Source organism: Littorina saxatilis, linkage group LG1 (genome assembly GCF_037325665.1).
Source record: "Littorina saxatilis isolate snail1 linkage group LG1, US_GU_Lsax_2.0, whole genome shotgun sequence".
Classification (NCBI taxonomy): Eukaryota; Metazoa; Mollusca; class Gastropoda; order Littorinimorpha; family Littorinidae; genus Littorina; species Littorina saxatilis.
Genome location: NC_090245.1, coordinates 80,183,313 through 80,205,200, shown reverse-complemented (window position 1 = coordinate 80,205,200; position 21,888 = coordinate 80,183,313). Strand labels below are relative to the sequence as shown.

Genomic DNA, 21,888 nt, shown 5'->3' with positions numbered 1-21,888 from the left:
TGGTTTGTGCTCATAATTATAGTGCTAAAGACACATATCGAATTTCAATAGAAGCGTCAATGCGCTACAATTTCATATTTTACTTCCATGAAAGTATTGTCTTCTTCATGAATGTAACGCAGGTTTGGTTATGTCGAATAACATAATTTTTCAACACTCTGGTTTGAAATCATAAGAATGAAACAGGTACATACAAAGCATATCAAACCGAGTGTCTAACAGACGGAAAAGTCACACACACACACACACACACACACACACACACACACACACACACGCACACACACACACACACACACACACACACACACACACACACACACACACACACACACACACACACACACACACACACACAATAAGAAACAAGTCGCGTAAGGCGAAAATACAACATTTACAAGCTCAGTCGAACTCACAGAATTAAAATGAACGAATTGCATTTTTTCCGCAAGACTGTGCACTCGCAGCATCGTCTGTCCACCGCTCGTGGCAAAGGCAGTGAAATTAACAATCCAGAAAAGCGCGGTAGCGGTTGCGCTGAGGAGGATAGCACGCTTTTCTATATCTCTATTCTTTTTAACTTTCTGAACGTGTTTTTAATCCAAACATATCATATCTATATGTTTTTGGAATCAGGAACGGACAAGGAATAAGATGAAATTGTTTTTAAATCGATTTCGGACATTTCATTTTGATCATAATATTTATATTTTTAATTTTCAGAGCTTGTTTTTAATCCGAATATAACATATTTATATGTTTTTGGAATCAGAAAAGGATGAAGAATAAGATAAAAGTAATGTGGGATCGTTTTATAAAAAAAATAAGTCATTAATTAATTTTTAAGCCTCCAAGCTGAAATGCAATACCAAAGTCCGGCCTTCGTCGAAGATTGCTTGGCCAAAATTTCAATCAATTTGACTGAAAAATGAGGGTGTGACAGTGCCGCCTCAACTTTTACAAAATGCCGGATATGACGTCATAAAAGACATTTATCGAAAAAATGAAAAAAACGTCAGGGGATATCATACCCAGGAACTCTCATGAAAAATTTCGCTCTACACACACACACACACACACACACAGAGACACACACACACACATACACCACGACCCTCGTCTCGATTCCACCTCTATGTTAAAACATTTATTCAAATCCTTTTCTTCCTCCATGTTAAATGTGTCTACTAGTTCATGCTTTACTTCTACTTTTGTGTTGTTTGATCAAAGTCACGGCAGGTAGCTGTTAAATGTGCTTTACTTTAGAAAACACCATGGTGACAGTATGTTTTGGCACTGATTTCCTCTAAATCAGAAAAAATCCGACGCTAGTCACTTTTTCTTCGTCTTCGTTCATGGGCTGAAACTCCCACGTTTTGTACGTGCATGACCATTTTTAACGCACCATTCAGGCAGCCATACGCCGCTTTTGGGGGACGAATGCTGGGTCTTTTCGTGTTTCTATAATCCACCGAACTCCGACATGGATTACAGGATCTTTTCCGTGCGCATTTGGTCTTGCGCTTGCATGTACATACGAAGGGAGATAAGGCACTAACAGTTCTGCACATAAGTTGACTTTGGAGATCAGAAAAATCTTCACCCTTAACCCACCAGGCGCGGCCGGAATTCGAACCCGCGACCTTCCGCATAGGAGGCCGGCGTCTTCTTCTTCTTCTTCTTCTTCTGCGTTCGTGGGCTGAAACTCCCACGTACACTCGTGTTTTTTGCACGAGTGGAATTTTACGTGTATGACCGTTTTTTACCCCGCCATTTAGGCAGCCATACGCCGTTTTCGGAGGAAGCATGCTGGGTATTTTCGTGTTTCTATAACCCACCGAACTCTGACATGGATTACAGGATCTTTTTCGTGCGCACTTGGTCTTGTGCTTGCGTGTACACACGGGGGTGTTCGGACACCGAGGACTAGAGTCTGCACACAAAGTTGATCGCTCACCTACAGATACTTACACCTTTCTAATTTTTATTCATACACACACACACACACTCCTGAATCATGCTCTTTAATGTTTTATTGAGAAGGGCATTCCATGGACATTTTCCACTTTAATTTACAATCAATTTAAATTTTCTTGTGATCTGAGACTGAGCAATCCCTCGCCTGAACGTCTGAACTCGCCAATTGTAATACACGAATATGTGGTTTTCTCCACAGGTAAGTTTACCCTCCAGATACTGGATGAGGCTGATGCAAACATACCTGACTTGATCGAGGAGAGCCTACAGGTCAGGTTTGAAGATGAAAAACCAACCCTGCCCAAAAACGACACCTGGATAAAACGAATTTGGGAATTTTTGGCAAACAAAAACCTCACCATCTTCAGATTTCTGTCGTTGTTGCCAGAAGAAAGGGAGGGACGTCTAGCTCTGTTGCCATTGTCTGGAGCCTACTTATGCAGCTCTGCGAGAGGCATGACCCCGCTGACCCCTGACCTGACCTCGTGCTTGACGAAGCTTGGAGTGAAGGTTCTACCCGAGCTGCCCAATTACATCACAAGACACAAAGATGTTCTTGGACATTGGGTACACTTTCCGACCCCACAAGGAATTCTGACTGCCTTGAAACTTGCCAGCAGTGATGCCACGATTGCCACAAAACGTTTCAACAAGACGTCATCGACAGACGAAAGGGAAGCTCTAATTGTGTTGCTCGTGGAAACAACGAATGAAAGTCCTCTGCAGATATTCCAACATCTGAAACTTTTTAATGAAGTCAATGCAGAGAGTGTTGTGTCTGTCAAAGAAGTCTCAATCATAGCTCCGGACCTTCTGCCGCCAGTAACGTTGAAACGAAGGATGTTGTCCTGTAACCATCTGCATAGATGTGCTGCTACTAGGCTGGGCGCCAAAGATGTTACCCTGCTGGAGATTGTCAAGGAAGTGGCCGAGCTGATGCATTCAGACTGCAGTCAGTTTTCTAGCACAGCAATCATCAGGTTTATGAAGTTTGTTCTTTGCAATGAAACCTTGACAACAGATTCCACACTTCTCGGCTGGATCACCACTGTGAAATTCGTCCCAACAGCGTCTGGTGAGCTAAAAATGGCAAAGGATCTTTATGACCCTACATCACCATTACTGAAAAATCTGTTTCTGGGAGAAAGAAAGGTGCCTTGTGATGATTTTCAGACACCAAGCCTCTTGAAAATGCTGAAAGTCCTCGGTCTCAGAGAAGAATACTCACTAAACCTACGTGACATCATTTGCACCTCACAGTTGATAGAAGATCTTTTCGCACAAGGGACAGAGGATGCAGCGGAAAAGAAAGCAAACAGCTTATGGGAGATACTGTGTCACCACTATCAGCAATTTGATGACGGTACGCTGAGACGGATATCCAGCAAAAGATGCTTGCCCTGTCTGCAGAGTGGAGACAGACCTGCGTTTTATCCCAAGTCTGTGCCTTTCAGTCCAAGCTGCAGAATAGCAAAGCCACAAGACCTGTGCCATCTTCCTGAAGCAATGCTGATCGGCAGCCTTCTCCCAATTGCCAGAGAGGGATTGCCAGGACTGATAGCTAACACACTTCAACTGAACAGCCAGCTCAGTGAGCAAAATGTCTTGCGGAATCTTGACAACATTATCGAGCATTACCAGTCAAACGAAGCTGCTCAGTATCGACTCATATTAAGCAGCGTCTTTCATTTTCTTGGACAGCGTATTTCTGAGCCTGCAGTTGTACAGACACTGACAGGGAAAAAGTGCGTCCTTTTAGAGTCTGGAGATGGGTTTGCGAAACCTGATTCTTTTTGGGTGGAGAGATCCGAGGATGACGTTAAGCTAGAACCTTACAGGTTTCTTCTTCCAAGTGATGTACGGCAGGAAAATGAACTTTTCCGAGCCTGTGGGGCTTCTGCGCGCCAAGATATCAATGTGCTGATTAGCGTCCTCCTGGAAATTGAAAGCTATCATCGGAACCAGACACGCAGCAAATCTGAATTCAATCGTGATTTCAAGATTGTCAAGCAGATCCTTGACGCATTGAGCAAATGTGCATCAGCAACCAAGGGAAATGTCCTTCTGCCCATCTGTCACAGTGAACCTACAGCCCTACGCTTCCGGCCAGCAAAGGATTGCACGGTGATTCCTTTTGATGGACTGGAAAATGTTTTGTCTTTAGAGGGTGACACAGAAATATCAATCGTTCATCACAAGATTCATCACGACACCGCAGTAACCCTCGGAGCCCTGAAAATGAAAGACCGTGCCTTAACAGGAGTGGAAGATCTGGACTTCGGTTATGAACAGCGAGAGGAACTGACAAATAGACTTCACGATCTGCTGGAGAACTCCTATACAGATGGTTTCTCGGTGCCCAAGGAACTCATCCAAAATGCTGATGACGCTGGTGCTACTGAGATCTGTTTCCTGCTGGATGAACGAGAAAACAAAGATGCAAGAAAGAATCTGATCACGGATAGTTTGGACTCTCTGCAAGGACCTGCTTTGTGGGCTTACAACGATGCTACCTTCTCTGATGCAGACTTTGAGAACATCATCAAGCTTGGAGCAGGTACAAAAAAGGATGATTCCTCAAAAGTGGGTCGTTTTGGACTGGGGTTCAATTCAGTCTACAACCTGACTGACGTACCCAGTTTCATCAGCAGACACACCTTGGCCATGTTTGATCCACATGTGAAGTATCTGAAGAGAGGCGCAGGGCTGAAACTAGACTTCACTCGTCCAGTTAATCGTGCTCTGTTGTCCAGAATGCCACAACAGTTCCAGCCATTCCAGGGTGTCTTTGGCTGTCAGCTTAAGAACGACACTGATGTGCATTTTGATGGAACCTTGTTCCGTTTTCCACTGAGGACTGAAGACCAGGCTGCTGACAGCAAGATAAAGAACGAAAGCTACGGCATCAACAAACGCAGGCAACTCTTGAAGATGCTTTTACAAAGAGCTGGTTGCCTTCTTCTGTTCACGCAGAATGTCAAGACACTAAAGGTGTTCTACCTGCCGCGTGACAGCACTGATCCATCCTCACCGCAGTGTCTACTGGATCTCACCAAGACCTCAAGTTACAAAGTGTTACAGCCGGATGCACAGATGGCGGGTCAGACAATTCTGCAGTATTTCACAAACCAGTGGAAAGGCCATACTGACATTCAGATTGTGGAGAATGTGAAGATTGAAATAACAGTGACACAGAAAGCTAAGTCTGTGTGTGAGGTTGAGGCACACAACAGCACCACCAAGTGGCGCCTTGCCTGGGCTTCAGGAGTGGATCAGTCTGCCGCAATGGCACGCAAAACGAAAGAGAAAGGTCTAGTGCCACTTGCTACTGTTGCAGCACTGCTAGGAGAAACTGGTTTGGACCGCATTGAAAACAGCCCTCCTGGATTTTACAAGTCGGGTCATCTGTTTTGTTTTATGCCATTGCCAGCTGATACCGTAGCCCTTGAAAATCTATTGGTCCATGTAAACGGCACGTTTGCCATTTCATCCAGCCGTAAGAACGTGCTAGTTCACTCGGATGAAGACCTGGACAGCAAAGGAGCGGCATGGAACTCGGCGCTGATCGTTGACGCTGTGAGCAGAGCTTACCTCTTGTTGCTTGAGAACGTGAAGAGTGAGGCAGCCATGGACATTGACTTCAGGCACTTCTTTGATCTGTGGCCAGAGGCTGGGGGTACAGATCTTCTGCTGAATAGCTTTTATGCCCGCTTGCTTACTGACCAAAACAAAGTGCTCCCTGTGCCCAGAAAGAACATATGGGTAACATTTTCCCAAGCCTGGTTCCTTGAACCAGGTTTTAGGGCGAGTGAGTGTGGTGCAGTTGCATGGAACATTTTGAGTGATTTCTGGAACAGACCTGGCTCTTTGGTAGATGCTCCCATCAACATTTGTTCCATGCTGATTGCGTCAGGAGGACATGAGGTTTCAGCATTGGAATTTTACATGGATGTTTTCTTTGCAAATATTGAAAGCAACTGTTTTGAGTCAGAGGAGAGAGACAAACTAGTATTGCATGCAATATCTATTGGAACAAGTACAATGGAAAAGCTTCTCCAAAAGTACCGCTGCATTCCCTGCACCTGCCCTGAAGAGATAGGAAGCACAAATGCAGCAACATGTGATATGAACAGTAGTGCGGATCATACAGAACCTACCACTTCATCTGACAGCCTCAAGCGAATAAAGGATTTGTACGATCCATCTTCATCCATGTTGCTGAGATTCTTCCGGAAAGAGAACAGATTTCCGCGTGGAGATTTTGCAAGAGCAGATGTTCTTCAGAGACTGACAGAATTTGGACTCAATGGTGAAAGAAGAGTCAGACCAAAGCATGTTATTAAAACGGCAAACCTCATTGAAGAGCTTTGGAATCAACAAGCGAAGGAAACTGCTGTAGAGAAAGCAGAAGGACTGTGGGAGATCCTGCAAAATCATGGCCAGAACTTCAGTGCTGATACAGTTGAACAGATTTCAAGCATTCAGTGCTTACCCTGTCTGAAGCCTGAAAACAGACCAGAAATCTATCCTCTGTCTCTGCCTTTTGGTATCAAATCTAACCTGGCAAGACCGAACGAAATGTGTCATTCTTCACAAGCATTGCTTGCTGCCTCACAGTTGCAAGTAATGAGAACATGGATTTCATCTGAGAAGATTCTACAACATCTACATGTTGGGAGGAAGGTGAATACGGAGCTAGTGCTGCAACACCTTGACAGTGTAATCGGTCATTACAAAATCACGGAAGCAAAGCAGTACAAATTCGTCCTTTCAGAAATATTTCAGTACCTTGAGCAGGATTCATCTGATTTTGTGGTTACAAATCTTTGGACCAAAGAATGCGTACTGACAGATCATGGAGACAGCTTTGCTGAGCCAAGAGCTCTTTGGGTGGACCGAGCTGAGGATGACATTCAGATGAAGCCTTACAGGTACCAGTTGCCCAATGATCTGCAGATGCAGAGAGACCTTTTCATCAAGTGTGGTGCTACTCTGTGCCAGAACACAAAACTGCTTCAAGAAGTTCTTGTTGACATCAGAAACTTTCACACAAACCATTCTTGCGACCAAACAGAGATGGTTCGAGATATGAACCTGGTATGCCAGATCCTGGAAAAGCTTGTCAAAAACAAATCACACATGGGCGGTACTGTGCTGCTGCCGATCTTCCACAACGACCCAAATGTTCTGCGCTTCAAGCAGGCCAGAGACTGCACAGTGATACAAACTGACAGACCGGACAGCAACGCATTTTTTAACGATGATCAAGAGATTTTTTATGTCCATCCCGAAATTCATCCTAAAACAGCTGTTGCGTTAGGAGCTCTGATCATAAAGGATCGCGCATTGACGGGAGTGGAGGGTCTGGACTTTGACTATGATCAAACTGAGGATCTTACCAGCAGAATCCACAATCTGTTGGAGGAGTCCTACACCGACGGGTTTTCTGTACCCAAAGAACTGATCCAAAATGCAGACGATGCTGGTGCCACTGAGGTCTGTTTCCTCGTGGATGAAAGAGAAAACGAGAACGCCAGAAAGAACCTGATCACAGACAACATGGACTCCCTGCAAGGTCCTGCATTTTGGGCTTACAATGACGCTACCTTCTCTGACATAGACTTTGAGAATATCCGGAAGTTGGGAGAAGGCACAAAGAAGGAGGATGCTACCAAAGTGGGTCGTTTTGGACTGGGATTCAACTCAGTCTACAACCTGACTGATGTACCCTGTTTCTTCAGCAGACACACCATGGCCATGTTTGATCCACACAAAACGTTCTTGAAAGGAAAAGGGCTGAAAATTGACTTCAGACGTCCAGCTAACCAAGCTCTGTTGTCCAGGATGCCAGGGCAGTTTCTTCCCTACCAAGATATCTTTGACTGCCACCTTCAAAACGCCAAAGAGGTCCCGTATTACAATGGAACCTTGTTTCGATTTCCCTTTCGAACAGAAGAACAAGCACGACACAGCAAAATCAAGACTGAAGGTTACTCTGAAAGAAAGCGAAGAGAGTTTCTGAAAATGCTGTTAGACAACGCTGGCAGCTTGCTTACATTTACACAAAGTGTTAACACAATCAAGGTCTACTATCTCCCTCGTGACTGCAGTGATCCATCTGCACGTGAGTGTCTACTGGATCTCACAAAGACCTCACAAAGACGTGTGATGGTGCCAGAGAAGCAACTTGGGGATCAGACAACCCTTCAGTATTTCACAAAACATTGGCCCAAAACAAGTGACATTCAGATTTTGGAAGACATGTCCATTGAAATGACAGTGACAGAGAAAGCCCAGTCTCTGTGTAAAGCTGAAGCTCACTCCAGCAGCACCCACTGGCGACTTGCCTGGGCCTCTGGCGTCGATCAGTCTGCTGCACTAGCACGAGGAAACAAACAGGAAGGACTTGTACCGCTGGCTGCAGTTGCAGCTCTCGTTGAAGGTGATGCCTTGCAAAGTGTGCAAAACAGCCCACATGGTTTCTACAAGTCCGGTCGCTACTTCTGTTTCCTGCCCTTGCCAGAGAGCACAGTTCGTGGATCTGTTCCTGTCCATGTGAATGCGCCTTTTGCGTTGTCCTCCAGCCGACGAAGCTTGCAGATACACACAGAGGAGGACCTGCACAGTAAAGGAGCAGCCTGGAATGATGCACTGTTTGCTGACCCAGTGAGCAGAGCCTACCTCCAACTGTTGGAGAACGTACAAGCCGAGGCAGCCGTTGACACAGATTTCAGTCGTTTCTTTAAGCTGTGGCCACTTGCAGCAGAACATCTCACAAGGGGCTTCATGAAACGTCTGATAGCAGACAGAAACAAAGTTTTCCCTGTGAGGGAGAAAATCGTTCAGTGGTCCGCGTTTAGTGAAGCAAGGTTCTTGGAACTAACGTTTCGCGAGTCATCATGTGGCAACATTGCATGGCATGCACTGCAGTACTTCTGGACCAAAGAGGGACATCTTGTGGATGTCCCAGCATCAGTCTACCATGCAATGGAGCATTCTGACCAAGCTGCAAGCTTTACACCAAGAATCATTCGAGAGAACATGTTCTACAGGGAGAGTTTCTTTCCGAATATCAGAAGCAAATACTGGAAGCATCAACATCGTGACGAGATTGTCCAACACGCTCTTCTTCAGGAGAAGCAAGAACTGAATGAGTTGCTGAAAAGCTGCCCATGTATTCCTTGTTCAGAAACAGGAGCTTTGAAACAACCAGAAAAGATGATTCACCCAGGAGAAGAAGCAGCTAAACTCTACACGCCTTCAGACGGTCGTTTTCCACAAGGATCTCCACGAGATGAAAAACCAAACAGCAAAGTCAACTTTTGCTCTGAAAAGAGTTTAACATGTTTACTTGAGCTCGGTATGATCTGCAATGAGCTACCATGGGACATGCTCCTGGAGAGAGCAACCAGTGTAAGTGGACTGGCGAATGAATCCGACGAATTAGCTCGGTCAAGAGCATGTCAGATCATTGGGTACCTTTCATCCGCAAGAGGCGTATCCCTCAGAATCAAGGCCTGTACAGAACATCAAGTAAAGGACCTGTCGACAGTGAAATTTCTACCTGTGCTCAACAAACCTCAAGATTGGCTCTTTCCTTGGGCTTCAGAGAAATCGTCAGAAGTCACGGAGCTGGCAGCCCCATGTGAGCTCTACTCTGACAGTCTGATGAATCTTGTCGCTTGCCACCAGAAAGTAGTTGATAACAAGGCATTGAAACTGTCTCCTGGATCGCTGGCAAAAGCTGAAGTGCTGAAACAATTAGGGCTCCATTTACATGAAGATTCAAACAACATGGAGTTGTTTCAAATATCAGTACAGCAGCTGCAAACAGTTGCAGGAGCAGCACAAGAAAATGCAAACATAACAATGCCTGCCCAAGAGATTTGCATTAGTTTGTATGCGTTTATGACAAAGTGCCTTGCATATGGTACTTCTGATGACATACACCATGTTCTGAAACAGCTGTTTCAAAGGAAAATCGTGTGGACTGAATGTGGCTTTGTACTTCCTTCACAAGTTGCATTCAAATTCCCTGTAGACTGCAGACCATATTGCTTCCAGCTTGAAACAAGCTTCAGTCCATACAGGTCTTTCTTCAGGGCAATAGGTGTGAGGGAAACTTTTGATGCCGAAAATCTGTCATCACTTCTTACAGCAGTGTATCGTCAGTTTGATGGAAAGCAGCTACCGGATGATATGGTTGGCCTCGTGTCTCGAGCTGCACAGCAACTTTGTGAATCTACACAGTCTTCAAGTTTTTTTTCTGATGTCGCAGTTTACCTGCCTGATCGGCAAGGCTACATGAGGCCAACTTCCAATCTGTGTCTGGATGATTGTGAATGGTTAAAAGAGACAGAGACAATGAAGTTCGTCAGTGGCAAGGTTCCTAATGATACAGCCAGTAGACTGGGAGTACAGTCAAAAAGAAAACAAGACTTTGAATCGATTAGCGAGTCCATACCATTTGGGCAACGAGAAAAGGTGAGTGACCGAATCAAAGGCCTACTTCAGGGTTACACCTTTGACTCCTCTCTCTTCAAAGAATTGTTACAGAATGCTGATGATGCTGGAGCCACAGAGATCAAATTCATCAAAGACTGGCGTCATTTGAGTCACGAGAAAGTCTTTGAAGGCTGTGAGTCATTGCAAGGCCCCGCTCTCTCTGTTTACAATAACAAGTCTTTCACAAAACAGGACATGGAGGGACTTCAAAACCTTGGTCAGGGTAGCAAGAAGCAAAACTTACTTAAGACAGGACAGTATGGTGTTGGGTTCAATGCGGTGTACCACATCACAGACGTGCCCTCCTTCTGGACACTGGAAGATGACGAAAAAGAAACCATCTGCATCCTTGACCCAAACTGCTGCTACGTTTCGAAGACTGCGTCAAACACACCTGGCAGAAAGCTCAAGGACATCAACAGAGTGAGAGAAGCCTACCCCGATATGTTTGCTGGCTATCTCGAAAAGGCAGTTGACATGACACATCCTGGCACTCTCTTCAGGTTTCCTCTCCGCACAGAGCAGATGGCAAAGAAATCTGAAATAAAGAATGAACCAGTGACTGTTGCACAAATCAATCACATTCTTGGTGAGTTTGGCAAAGAGATGCACTCCTGCCTTCTCTTCCTCAACAACCTCAAAAAGATTGGAATTTATTCAGTCAAACCTGATGGCAGTCTTGAAACTGAGAATGAGATCAACATTGAAATGACTGAAGGTTGTACTGCCCAAGCTGAGTCATGGAAATGTAGCTTGGAGAAAGTATCTCGAAGAGCGCTTGAGGATACCGCAACCTTGACAGATATACCTTGTTTTGAGGCTTGCACTCACAAAAAAGTACATGAATCTCGAGGCTGGAAAGAAGATTGGCTTGTTGTGCAAAGGATAGGATTCAAAGATACTGCTAATGTCACAGGTGGGCTGCAACAGGAGTGGCGCAAAGACCATTTCCAGTTACTGCCACAAGGTGGTGTTGCTGTTAAGCTGGCAGAAAGGTCAAAGGATAAGAAGAGAGTCATTCCAAAGCCGTCAAGCCATCAGGCCTTCTGCATGCTGCCCCTTCCTGTCATCACAAGTCTTCCCATGCACACCAATGGTCACTTTGTGCTGGATCATGAGACAAGGAGAAATTTGTGGGAGAACAAGGCTGGCAACAAATCTGACACCAAAACAGAGTGGAATGAACTGATTGCTTCTCAAGTCATTGTGCCAGCCTATATAAGCGCGCTGCAAAACATACAAAAGTTGTGGTTTTCCTCCCCAGCAGACCTTGGGTGGTTGGAATTGATGCCAAGGCTCGCATATTACCACAAGCTTTTTCCAGCGTTGGATCTTGACTCTGCTTCCACGCAGTTTTGGGTGCAACTGCGGAAGAAAATTTACTTTGACATTGCGGCAAAGGAACTGTCCATCTTTCCTGTTTTGGGCACTGGCCAAACTTGCTCTATTGAGTGGGCCCCTGTAGTCAGTTCGACTGGGTTTCCAGGTTACTTCAACAATCTGACGATGCTATTTTCCAACGCTCCTGACAAACCAAAAGACAGGCATGTGAATCTGTCACAAGGTGGAGTGCAACAAGCAGCCAACTCGCAGGACAGCAGCATGTGGGTGAACAAGAAAGCCAATGATTTGAAAGCACTGCTGAAAGATGTCAACATGAAAGTGCTTGAAGCACCCTTCTGCATCTTTGAGAACTTCAAGAAGAGTGGAGTGGCTGACGTTGGGTACATTTCTCCTGAGAGTGTGAAGCAGTTTTTAAAGTCTGCAAACACCAAGATGCATGGAAGCTGCAACCTTACAAACCTTCCCCAACCTCTGGTCAGCACTCCTCTTAAGGCCGCCACCAAGGTGCGAACTCTGCTGACATTCATACAGTATCATCCGTCTCTTTTGCACGACTTAGAAGGGCTTCCGTTGTGTTTGAGGCAGTCTGGAAAACTGTACATCTTTGCGGACGTCCAGGGCGACAACAAGCCGATTGTTTCCAGAGATCTACATCTCTTGCCTGGTTCAGCAGATCTTTTTCTCCATGCAGATCTACTTGAATTCTTCCATCCTATTTGTGATCAAGTCCAAACATGGGTCAAGAAATTGGATCTTCAAACGCTTGTCAGATTACTACCACAAAGTCTTAGAGAAGACTCTTTCAAAACTGGTCAACATTGTCAGCTTGATTCAAAGGTTCTGTCGCATTCCTGGCTACAGGGGCTTTGGGGTTTCATTGGATCAAGACTGGGCATAGCAAAGAATACGGAACCTGAGCATATTCGCAAACGAGCAGATAAAAACCTGCAGGGCTTGATGGAATGGAATTTCATTCCTGTGAAACAGTGTATCGGGGGTGAAGAGAAACTGTTGCTATATCCCTTGAAGAACATGCACGAGGTTGTGTTCCTGCCAAAGAAGCCAGACGAATCCGATCGTGACCTCTGGGATGCACTCAGATCACAACAGCTACCGTTTCTGAACACAGATGTTCTGCCAAGTACTAGTATCACCGCGAGCATTGTAGCTTCCATTAGTCACCCGCACGCTCTGCTAAAAGCCGTCAGTGCCTGTGCCTGTTCTCTGAATCTTGGAGCTGGGCAAGCAAAATCCATACTCGCCTATTTCAGCAGAAATTTCACTGGACTAATTGAGTGTTCAACAAACAAAGCACGTCTTCAGCAGATGCTCAGGTGTCTCCCACTGTATTCTGGTGTTGATAAGAAACTAAGGGCAATTCCTGTTGACCTGAAAGTTCTGTGCCTCGACGATGAAGTTCCCAAAGACGGGTTGATGGAGTGGGCACAGAAACAGAAACTTGTGCTGCTCAAAAAAAGTTTGTTGCCAGATGTTTTGCGATGCATTCTGGAGGTCGACGCACTTGCTGCACCTGAATTTTACTATCAATGCCTATTGCCGACTTTGAGTCTCCTTCCTCGCAGTGCCATTCCTAACCACATAATGGTAATCAAAACTGGTCTTTACAACCTCAGGCATTGGCAGAAAGCACAAGCAGTTATCATTCAGCAGCTGCGCACCACAGAGTTCATTGAAGTAGATGATGAATTGAATACAGCAGATACATTTTATTCACCCCATCATCCTGTTTTTGGTGTGATGTGTCTGCCTGATGATTTTCCTCCCGACCCATACTGCACACCGTCTTGGGAACCTTTCATGAAGGCAGCTGGAATGATTTCAGAGGAGTCAGAAAACATGTTCGTACGCTTTGCAAAAGCCCTGGAGTGTGAAGGCAGTTCAGCCCTGACCATCCATACCACACGGAAAGCAGAAGTTTTAGTAAAGGATCTCTTTTCCCGAAAAGACCTGAATCCCACCTTTCTTCAGCAGATTAAAGACATTTGCTTTGTCTGTCCGTCTGAGTGGAGAAAGACAGAAGAAGGGCAGATTCTGTGTGAAATTGCCAAGCCTTTCTGCGCTGAACGACTGGTTTCCTTTGCTGAGAGTTGCCGAGAACAAGACAGGCACCTTGTATGGAGCAGCTGTACTATTCTCCACCCACACGCAGACCCTGAGACCGTACAGCATTTAAATCAGAGTATCCTAGGAAGCCACCTAGGTGTACAGAAGAATGTGCCCAAAGAAAAGGTGATGCAGCATTTGCAGACAGTATGCACGGCTTTGGACGGAGATACTGGCAAAAAGTTGTTTGAGTCCAGCGGAAAGTCACACGTCATAAGAGATGTGATGAAAGAATTGTACAAATACCTTCAAGAGTCAACAGACGACAATGATATCGCCTTTCTGAAGCCCGTGCCCATCATCTGTGACTTTGAGAAGAAGCAAATGTTGAAACCGGAGAATGTAGTCATGAATTTAAGGGATGAAGAGGAAATCCAAGGGCACATAACGCAGGCTCCAAGGCAGTTTGGCGAGTTCTCTGACTTTTTTAAAAGGCTGGGTGCAGTTGAACATGTCACAGCAAACCATTATGCCATCGTACTGTCACGACTGAAGCAAGAGACAGCAGAGAATGTTCTGCACGTGGAAGAGTTTAAACAGATCGTACAGACGGCAGTGCGTGAACTGTTCAACTGTCTCAGATCTAAACAAGAGAAGATCAAAAAGCTGACTGTCAGTCATGTCTATTTGCCATCACAGTCCTTGTGTCTTGTGAAGTCAACACATCTTGCCTTCGCGGACGATGTTGCTCTCGGGAAGCGTATTGCTGAGATGCCTCAGGATATCCATTTCTTCCTTGACTTCGGGAAACTGGACATACAATTCGAGTATCCCCTGAACGAACTGAAACTGCTGCCAGCTGGACACCAACTTCAGTTTCTGTCTCGCATTCTTCAAGAGGCCATACCGGAAGATGTGAAACGCCGCGCAAAAGCTGGTGCATTTTCCAGAGGGGTTGTCAACAAACTCTGCAATCAGGATTTCGTAGAAGTCGTGGTTCGACTTGCTTACAACCGCCCTGAGGAAAACTCGCAAACGTTTACTAGAGACAATGCAGAACAGATTAAGCGTTCCTTGTCCCAAATTTCTGTGCTAGAGACAACTGATTTAAAGACTGTTCTGATCTGGAAGGACACAGTTCTGAACGGATCAGAAAAAACTAAGAAAACTGTTGCTGACAAGGTGTTTGACGACAGCAGATCTTGTACAGTGTACTTGGACAAAGACTACTGCAAAAACTCTGGGATTCAAAGTCCAGATGTAATTCGAACTTGTCGAATTGCAGTCGAGCATGCGATTGGTGTCAGTGTAAACACCTCATACCTGGAAATAGCTCTTCAGTCCACAGAACAAGCAATGACTAGCATGGACGACGATAGGTTGAAACCCTGCGATTTCAGCGCCAGGGAAAACAGGACAGTCTTCCCACCTCCAGGAACGCTCATTCCTCTGCACTATCATTGCTACTTGGACAACAATTTTACCTCTTTCTACAATGGAGAGCATGTTGGGTTCGAGGAATACGACCCCCAGGTAGACAACTGGGAGACAGACGAAAATGACCCGGTGTACGTGTACGCTATTGTAGTTGAAGAAGTCAAACAAGACGGCACAGTCTCTCTGCTGGGAAGTCGTTACCGAATTGACCTCGGTTCAAGAGGAGGGATCACTGAAGTTTCCGTAACTGAGCTGTACGGGTTTATCAGAAAACCCGACCAGGGTTCATCCAAACCCCTGGTAAAGTATAAAGGAAGGAAGACACCACAAGGGGATCCAAAACGTGAAGGCGGAACTACAGCAGACGAAGCTTCAGACTCGCAAGCAGGGAGCACAACAGGAGAGGCGCCACCTGCAGGGAGTCAGCCTGAACCACAGCCTCAGCCTGAACCACCGCCTCAGGCTGAACCACAGCCTCATCCTGAACCACAGCCTCAGCCTAAACAACAGTTAGACTTTAAGGCCGTCATGAAAGAGATTCGCGAAATTCTGAACGAGGCATGGCAGAAGTTTGATGAAAAAGGTCGGAACCGCGTTATAAAGCGACTGTACCTCAAGTGGCACCCTGATAAGAACATTGACAATCAAACGTTCTGTACGAAGGTTTTTCAGCTCTTTCAGAACTACGTCAACCTTCTCAAGGACAACAAGAAGCTTCCTGATGACGATGATGATCAGAAGAAAAATAATGCATCGTCTTCGAGTCGCCAGCCACCGTCTTCCACAGGCAACTCGTCTTCTTCTTCTGGTGGTGCCTCTTCTTCCTCTGGTGGTGCCTCTTCTTCCTCTGGTGGTGCCTCTTCTTCCTCTGGTGGTGCTTCTTCTTCCTCTGGGAACTCATCATCTTCTTTCTTTGAGAATATGCACAGACGTAGCCGGTCTTACAGAGAGGATTTTGAATCCAACTCAAGACGCCGCAGCAACGAACACAGGTCGTCAGCTGGTCACGAGAGTTCGCACAGTCATCACAGATTCAGAGAAGATGACTTTGAAAGTCATGAAAGGTCTCACAGTCATCACAGATTCCGAGAAGATGACTTTGAAAGTCATGAAAGGTCTCACCGTCATCACAGGTTCCAAGAAGATGACTTTGAAAGTTTTCATGACAGAAGCTACAACGCCAGGAGAGCCAATCCTCAGCCCGGAGAAGCACGTCTTTGGTTCCGACAAGCTAAAGCAGACCTTGGCTCTGCTCAAGCCACTGTTGGGAGCTATGACAAAGGCTACAACTGGATCTGCCTCCAGTGCTACCAGGTAAACAAAAACACGAATATTTCTTTTGTGTCCAAATCTAAAAAATATATATAAGTAAAAAAGTCCAAATCAAGTGATTCTCGCTCTGTTTTCAGATCCCCCCCACCCTATACGGGGATACTGTTGGAACTCGCTGCGGCTATCACAGTTTGAGTGTGATAGTACACATTTATCTTTTTCTTTCTTTTGTTTCTGATGTGTCCTAATCTTATTCCTCAAATTACTCAAATCGCAATGAAAACGACAGATTTCCCATCATTATTTGGTAATTGTTGACTTTGTTTTATTGACTGTTTGATTCGTAGAACACAGTCTTGTTGAGGTACACAACAAACGGGAATTGGGGGATTTTATTCCGGTAGTAATAGGGCCTACTGACTTTATAGTAAATTGTAGCTAAGGTCGAACATTATAATTTATTCAAAGCGCTTGGAGCTGTGAATTCGGGACTTTCGCTATAGAAAAGTGATTTATTGTTATTATTATGATTATTATTATTACCATTATTAAGACAAATATTTGATATCTATCTTTCTTTCTTTTTTGTTCTTTGATGTTTTTGTTGTTGGTTGGTTTGATTTTTATGTTGTTTTTCGTTGCTGTTCAGTCGGTACGTTCTGAAGAGAAGACTAGAATGAGGAAAGTAGGTAAAATCCAAATTCTCACTCATAGCAGGACTAAGGGTATGACTTTTAGCATTAATCAAACAGGAGTTATATTAACGGCACAATCCTTCTCGTGAAAACAGTAGTTTTAAAAAATAAACTCAAATCTGGCTTGGCTTTTATATTTGATAAGACCATCCCTCCTGTTGGACACATACCAAAATACAGCAACTTGATTGCTTCCTGTGCAGAGCTGCAATTTTTTTTAATGAATTTATTTCGCAGATTAACATTTATGTCATAAAATCATTAAAACTAAATATTCCTACTCTGCACAGACAGCATCCAGGCTGTTGAATTTTGCTTTTTGTCCAAGTGGAAGGATGACCTTATCCCATGTAAAAGCCTGTCCGGATCTGAGATGGTGAGACAGATTGTTAAGACGCGAAGGACAGTGCCTATAAATTACACTCATCCCTGTTGTGGCATTCGACTTCTACCAGAAATCTTGTTTCACAGGCTGTCGAAAAAGCACTGAAGGCGGTCCTTTACCACCGAGACGCCAACAGTTCTTGTCTTGCAGAGCAGAGTCTTTCTGTACTTGCCAAAGCTGTTGGTGACGAAACTCTTCAAGACCTTGCCCGCCGTTTTGAAAGGCAGGTGAAAAACTACAATCGCATGTGCTACCCGAATGTCTCGAGATGCGGTTCTATCCCTGCTGACGTCTACACTGCTGATGACGCCGCTCTGGCTTGTGACGTTGCAGCACGTGTCCTTGGTGCAGTGCGGGCGATCTTAGGGGTAGGTACTTTCATTGTTTGGTCACTGGGTTTGTTTGTTAATTGGTTGTTTGGTTCTTTGGATGTCTGGGTTGGTTGTTGTTGATATGTTGACCTGACAGCACGTGTCCTTAACACGATCATGGGGGTGAGTACTTTGTTTCGTGGATTAGTTGATTGCTTGATTGATTAATTGGATGTCTGGCTGGTTGTTTAGTAAGTTGACTTGGCAGCGCGCATCCTTAGCAAAGTGCGTGTGATCAACTGGGTACGTTATTGTTTAGTAGGTTGTTTGCTGGGTTGCTCGGTTGTTTGTTGAACTAAACAAATATCTATCTTAAATTTGAAGTGACCTGTATCGTTAAGCATGGTTGTCGGACATACGTCACAGTCTGAATGCAGTTTTCTAAAACAGTCAAATCGGCCAATGTTACTGATCTTGTGAATTACTCCGGATGAGATAGAGACATCCTTTGTGTCATAATTGGGCTTTCACGTTTTGGTGATAGTAGGGGAACATTTAAAAAAAAATGAGTATATATATGCCGACAGTATTTTGTCACGTGGTCTACTATTCAGTCATAACAATGATTGTGTGTGTGTGTGTGTGTGTGTGTGTGTGTGTGTGTGTGTGTGTGTGTGTGTGTGTGTGTGTGTGTGTGTGTGTGTGTGTGTGTGTGTGTGTGTGTGTTCCAGGCGTAAGCGTGAGGGGAGCAGTATGGTTACTGCAGCCAGTTCCTTAAAGAACCTACACCCATGGAATAAGGAACACAGTTCGTGGAACATCTCAGATATATATTTAAAGCATGGACTGTTGTGTGATAATATTCACGCTTTTTCCAGTACTTACTTTGTCATTCATACTGGGGGGGAATCTGGAAGTGGGTTTTTTTTTTGCCGTTCTTCTGTGTTTGAACTTTTTGAATGTTTTTTCTTTAGATATTCATATTATGTATTCGTGCAGATGACACCTCATGTATTTTTGCAGAACAATTATCACTGGAATCATGCATTCTAAAGAATGATACTGTGTTGCACTGAATGTGAAATTTTGGCATTTGTGACTGATGAAGCTTTGTTCTCTTTTGTGGTTTACGCGTTTTGTACTGTCATGAACGCAGCTAATGACAGTAAATACATCGGGATGTTTCCTTTGCCATAGCTTTTCAGTTTCTCTTTAATTTTGCTTTTTCAAATTCATATTTTCGTGTCTTTTTATCAATGTTCAAGTTATCTGGAGAAAAATGGTCTGAATTATGACTGATTCGTTTATGTATCACGGTAACCCTCTCCCCTCCCGCTACCCCCTCGTCCATATATAATCACTCTGTTGTTGATCATGATTTATGTTGTCTTTTTTAGTTTGCGACCGGAGTCGAAGAGCCCACTCCAACACGAGAATTCAAAATTCGTTTAAGAATCCTGTATATACTTTCCGTGCACCTTGTGCGTAATGTTGAATGTTGAATTACGAAAAATCACAGTGATGGAAGACTTCGTTTAGTTATATTTTCATTTGTCCAAAGCATCAGTGTTCATTATATCCACACAAAAACACCCAAAGCTTTAACAACACATTTACTCATGCATGTGTATTCAACATTGTTTTCACTACGTTACATATACGACGCTTTATATTTGTGTATAATATGTAATGTGTAAATATTCATATGTTGTTGTTTTTCTCTACCTTTTTTTTCTACGTTAATATCCGTGTAAATATGTGATTAGATTAGTCCCCTCTCTGGGCGAGGGCTGGTTGAAAAAAAGCTCGTTGTATTGCTTATGCCACAACCCTCGAAAAATAAAATTTGATTTGATTTGATTTGATTTGCGTCTACGTCGATTCGTTTTTCTCGGAAAATGTGACATGTAATGAAATGATATTGTAACAGACTAATATTTGAATTTGCCTTTGATGTTTTATTTTGTGTTCAATATTTGCTGGAAGAAAACTTTAAGGCTCTCCAGCTTCTATGTAATGTTGAAATTGCATGATGTGCAAGTTGTTACCATAAACATTGTTTTGCTAATATGAAGTGCTTTTTACGAACTTAGTACAATTCTAGCTTGCAATTGTTATTTCTGATAGTTCCCCATGTTTTTTTTGGTTCTCCATTCTGTTTTTCGTTGATTGCTTTTTTATTCCAAATAGTTATTACTTTGACTTTTACAGAGATCTTTGCTTTTTCTGTTTTAAAATGTGTGTAAGTCATGGTAAAAATGTCAATATCATCATACAACAACATTTTAATTCTCATGTTATTCTTTGTACAGACGGATATAAATTATTAATATTGATGAATTGTGACGTGGAGGAGGGGGGGGGGGTCTTTGGAGGGACTAAGTGAGTCCTAGTCTTTTTGTTTTGTTTTGTTTTTGTTCGTACCGACGTTGACCTTTCTTTCTTTTTTGGAGGAATGTGATAGTAATGCATTTCAATATTATACCTTTTCATTTATGTCCATGAATACTGTATTTGCATCACTTGTGCATACCACTTATAGTGTAGAAATCCTCAGCCCTCAATGCTGCGACAGTCGTGTATGCTTGTATGCTTATAATATTATTGGATTTTAGTGGCGTTTTCTGATTTCAACTGATGAAGGTTTTTTGTTTTGGTTCTCTCTTTATTAATACGCCTGTAGTAATGTGTTTATAGCAATAATGGGCTTTTATTCTAGCTTTTAACAGTTTAATCTATTTGGAACTCCTCCTGAACCATTAACACACGTTGTCTTCATTTTGAACAGTTTTTATTTATATCGGTAGTATAGGTCGATGATAATTGAACTGATCTAATCATGTGTACAGTGTTAACTTTGTATGTCAAATTTGTATGTTTTAAATGTAAAATTTAAAATGTATTTTCTTTTATTTGTGTAGCCTGAACATTTTAATATTGTTGGTACTACATTTATTGTACATACTTTTTCTGTCAACTGTAAATAACACTTAGTGTAAGTAGCTACAACCTGCGAGGTACAAAGTTATGAAGTATGAAGTCGATTCAGAGATGCTGTTTGTATATGATTTGCAGGCAGTCAACAATTTACAGGTGAAGTAATGATTTCCAAGTGTGTGTTCTTTGTGTTATTTTGTTTGTTTGTTTGTCGTATCAGACGCTGTTCATTTAACCAATCTCATCACTTGTACAATGTTACGGTTTTTCATATCACATGTGTATATGTAAATGTAAAATTTTACAAGTTGACATTACACGGATTTTTGTGTTTGCAGTCGTGTGAGTTAATGTCTTGAGTTTTACTTTGTACTTATGGGTTGCTGTATCTTAATTGGGAACAACATTTATTTTATTTTTGAAACTAAACTTGCCATTTTGTATATGTTTGATACTACAGTATTTCCTGTCAACTGTCAATAGCACTTCGTGGAATTAGCTACAACCTGCGGAGGACTCAGGTAGCAGTATGAAGTCACTTGATTTTCACAGTGATACTGTATAAATGTATGTGATGTGCAGGCAGTCAACCAGTTACACGTGTAATCTTGATTTCCAAGTTTTTTGTTGTTGTAGTTTTAAGTCTATACTACCGGTAGTTAAACTGGTCTTGTCATTTGTACAGTTGTTCATCTGCTATGTTTATGTATGCATGTAGTTTACATTTAATATCGTTATGTGGAATTATTATTTGAGGGTAGTACGAGTGGGGTATAATCATGATTTTCATGCTGTACATACATGTACGTTGGTTAATACTGTATCTTTGGGGAAACCGTTTTTTTATGTTTGAGATTAAAATTGCCTTTTTAAAAATTTATTGTTGATACCAAATGCATCGTAAATACTTTTTCTGTCGACTGTTAATATCACTTTGTGGATACAGCTTAATTCATCCTGT

At 43.4% G+C, this 21,888-nt stretch overlaps 1 protein-coding gene across 1 annotated transcript in view; it reads left to right on the top strand.

Moving 5' to 3' along the window:
• The window catches only part of LOC138980880 (sacsin-like), a 44,923-nt gene extending 25,073 nt beyond the window's left edge, over positions 1–19,850 (top strand). The window contains exons 7-9 of the mRNA XM_070353756.1: positions 2,177–16,641; positions 17,766–18,047; positions 18,722–19,850. Of these exons, the coding sequence (XP_070209857.1) occupies positions 2,177–16,641; positions 17,766–18,047; positions 18,722–18,727 (14,753 nt within the window). The 3' untranslated portion in view covers positions 18,728–19,850. The remainder of the gene's footprint in view (positions 1–2,176; positions 16,642–17,765; positions 18,048–18,721) is intronic.
• The last annotated feature ends 2,038 nt before the right edge of the window (positions 19,851–21,888 follow it).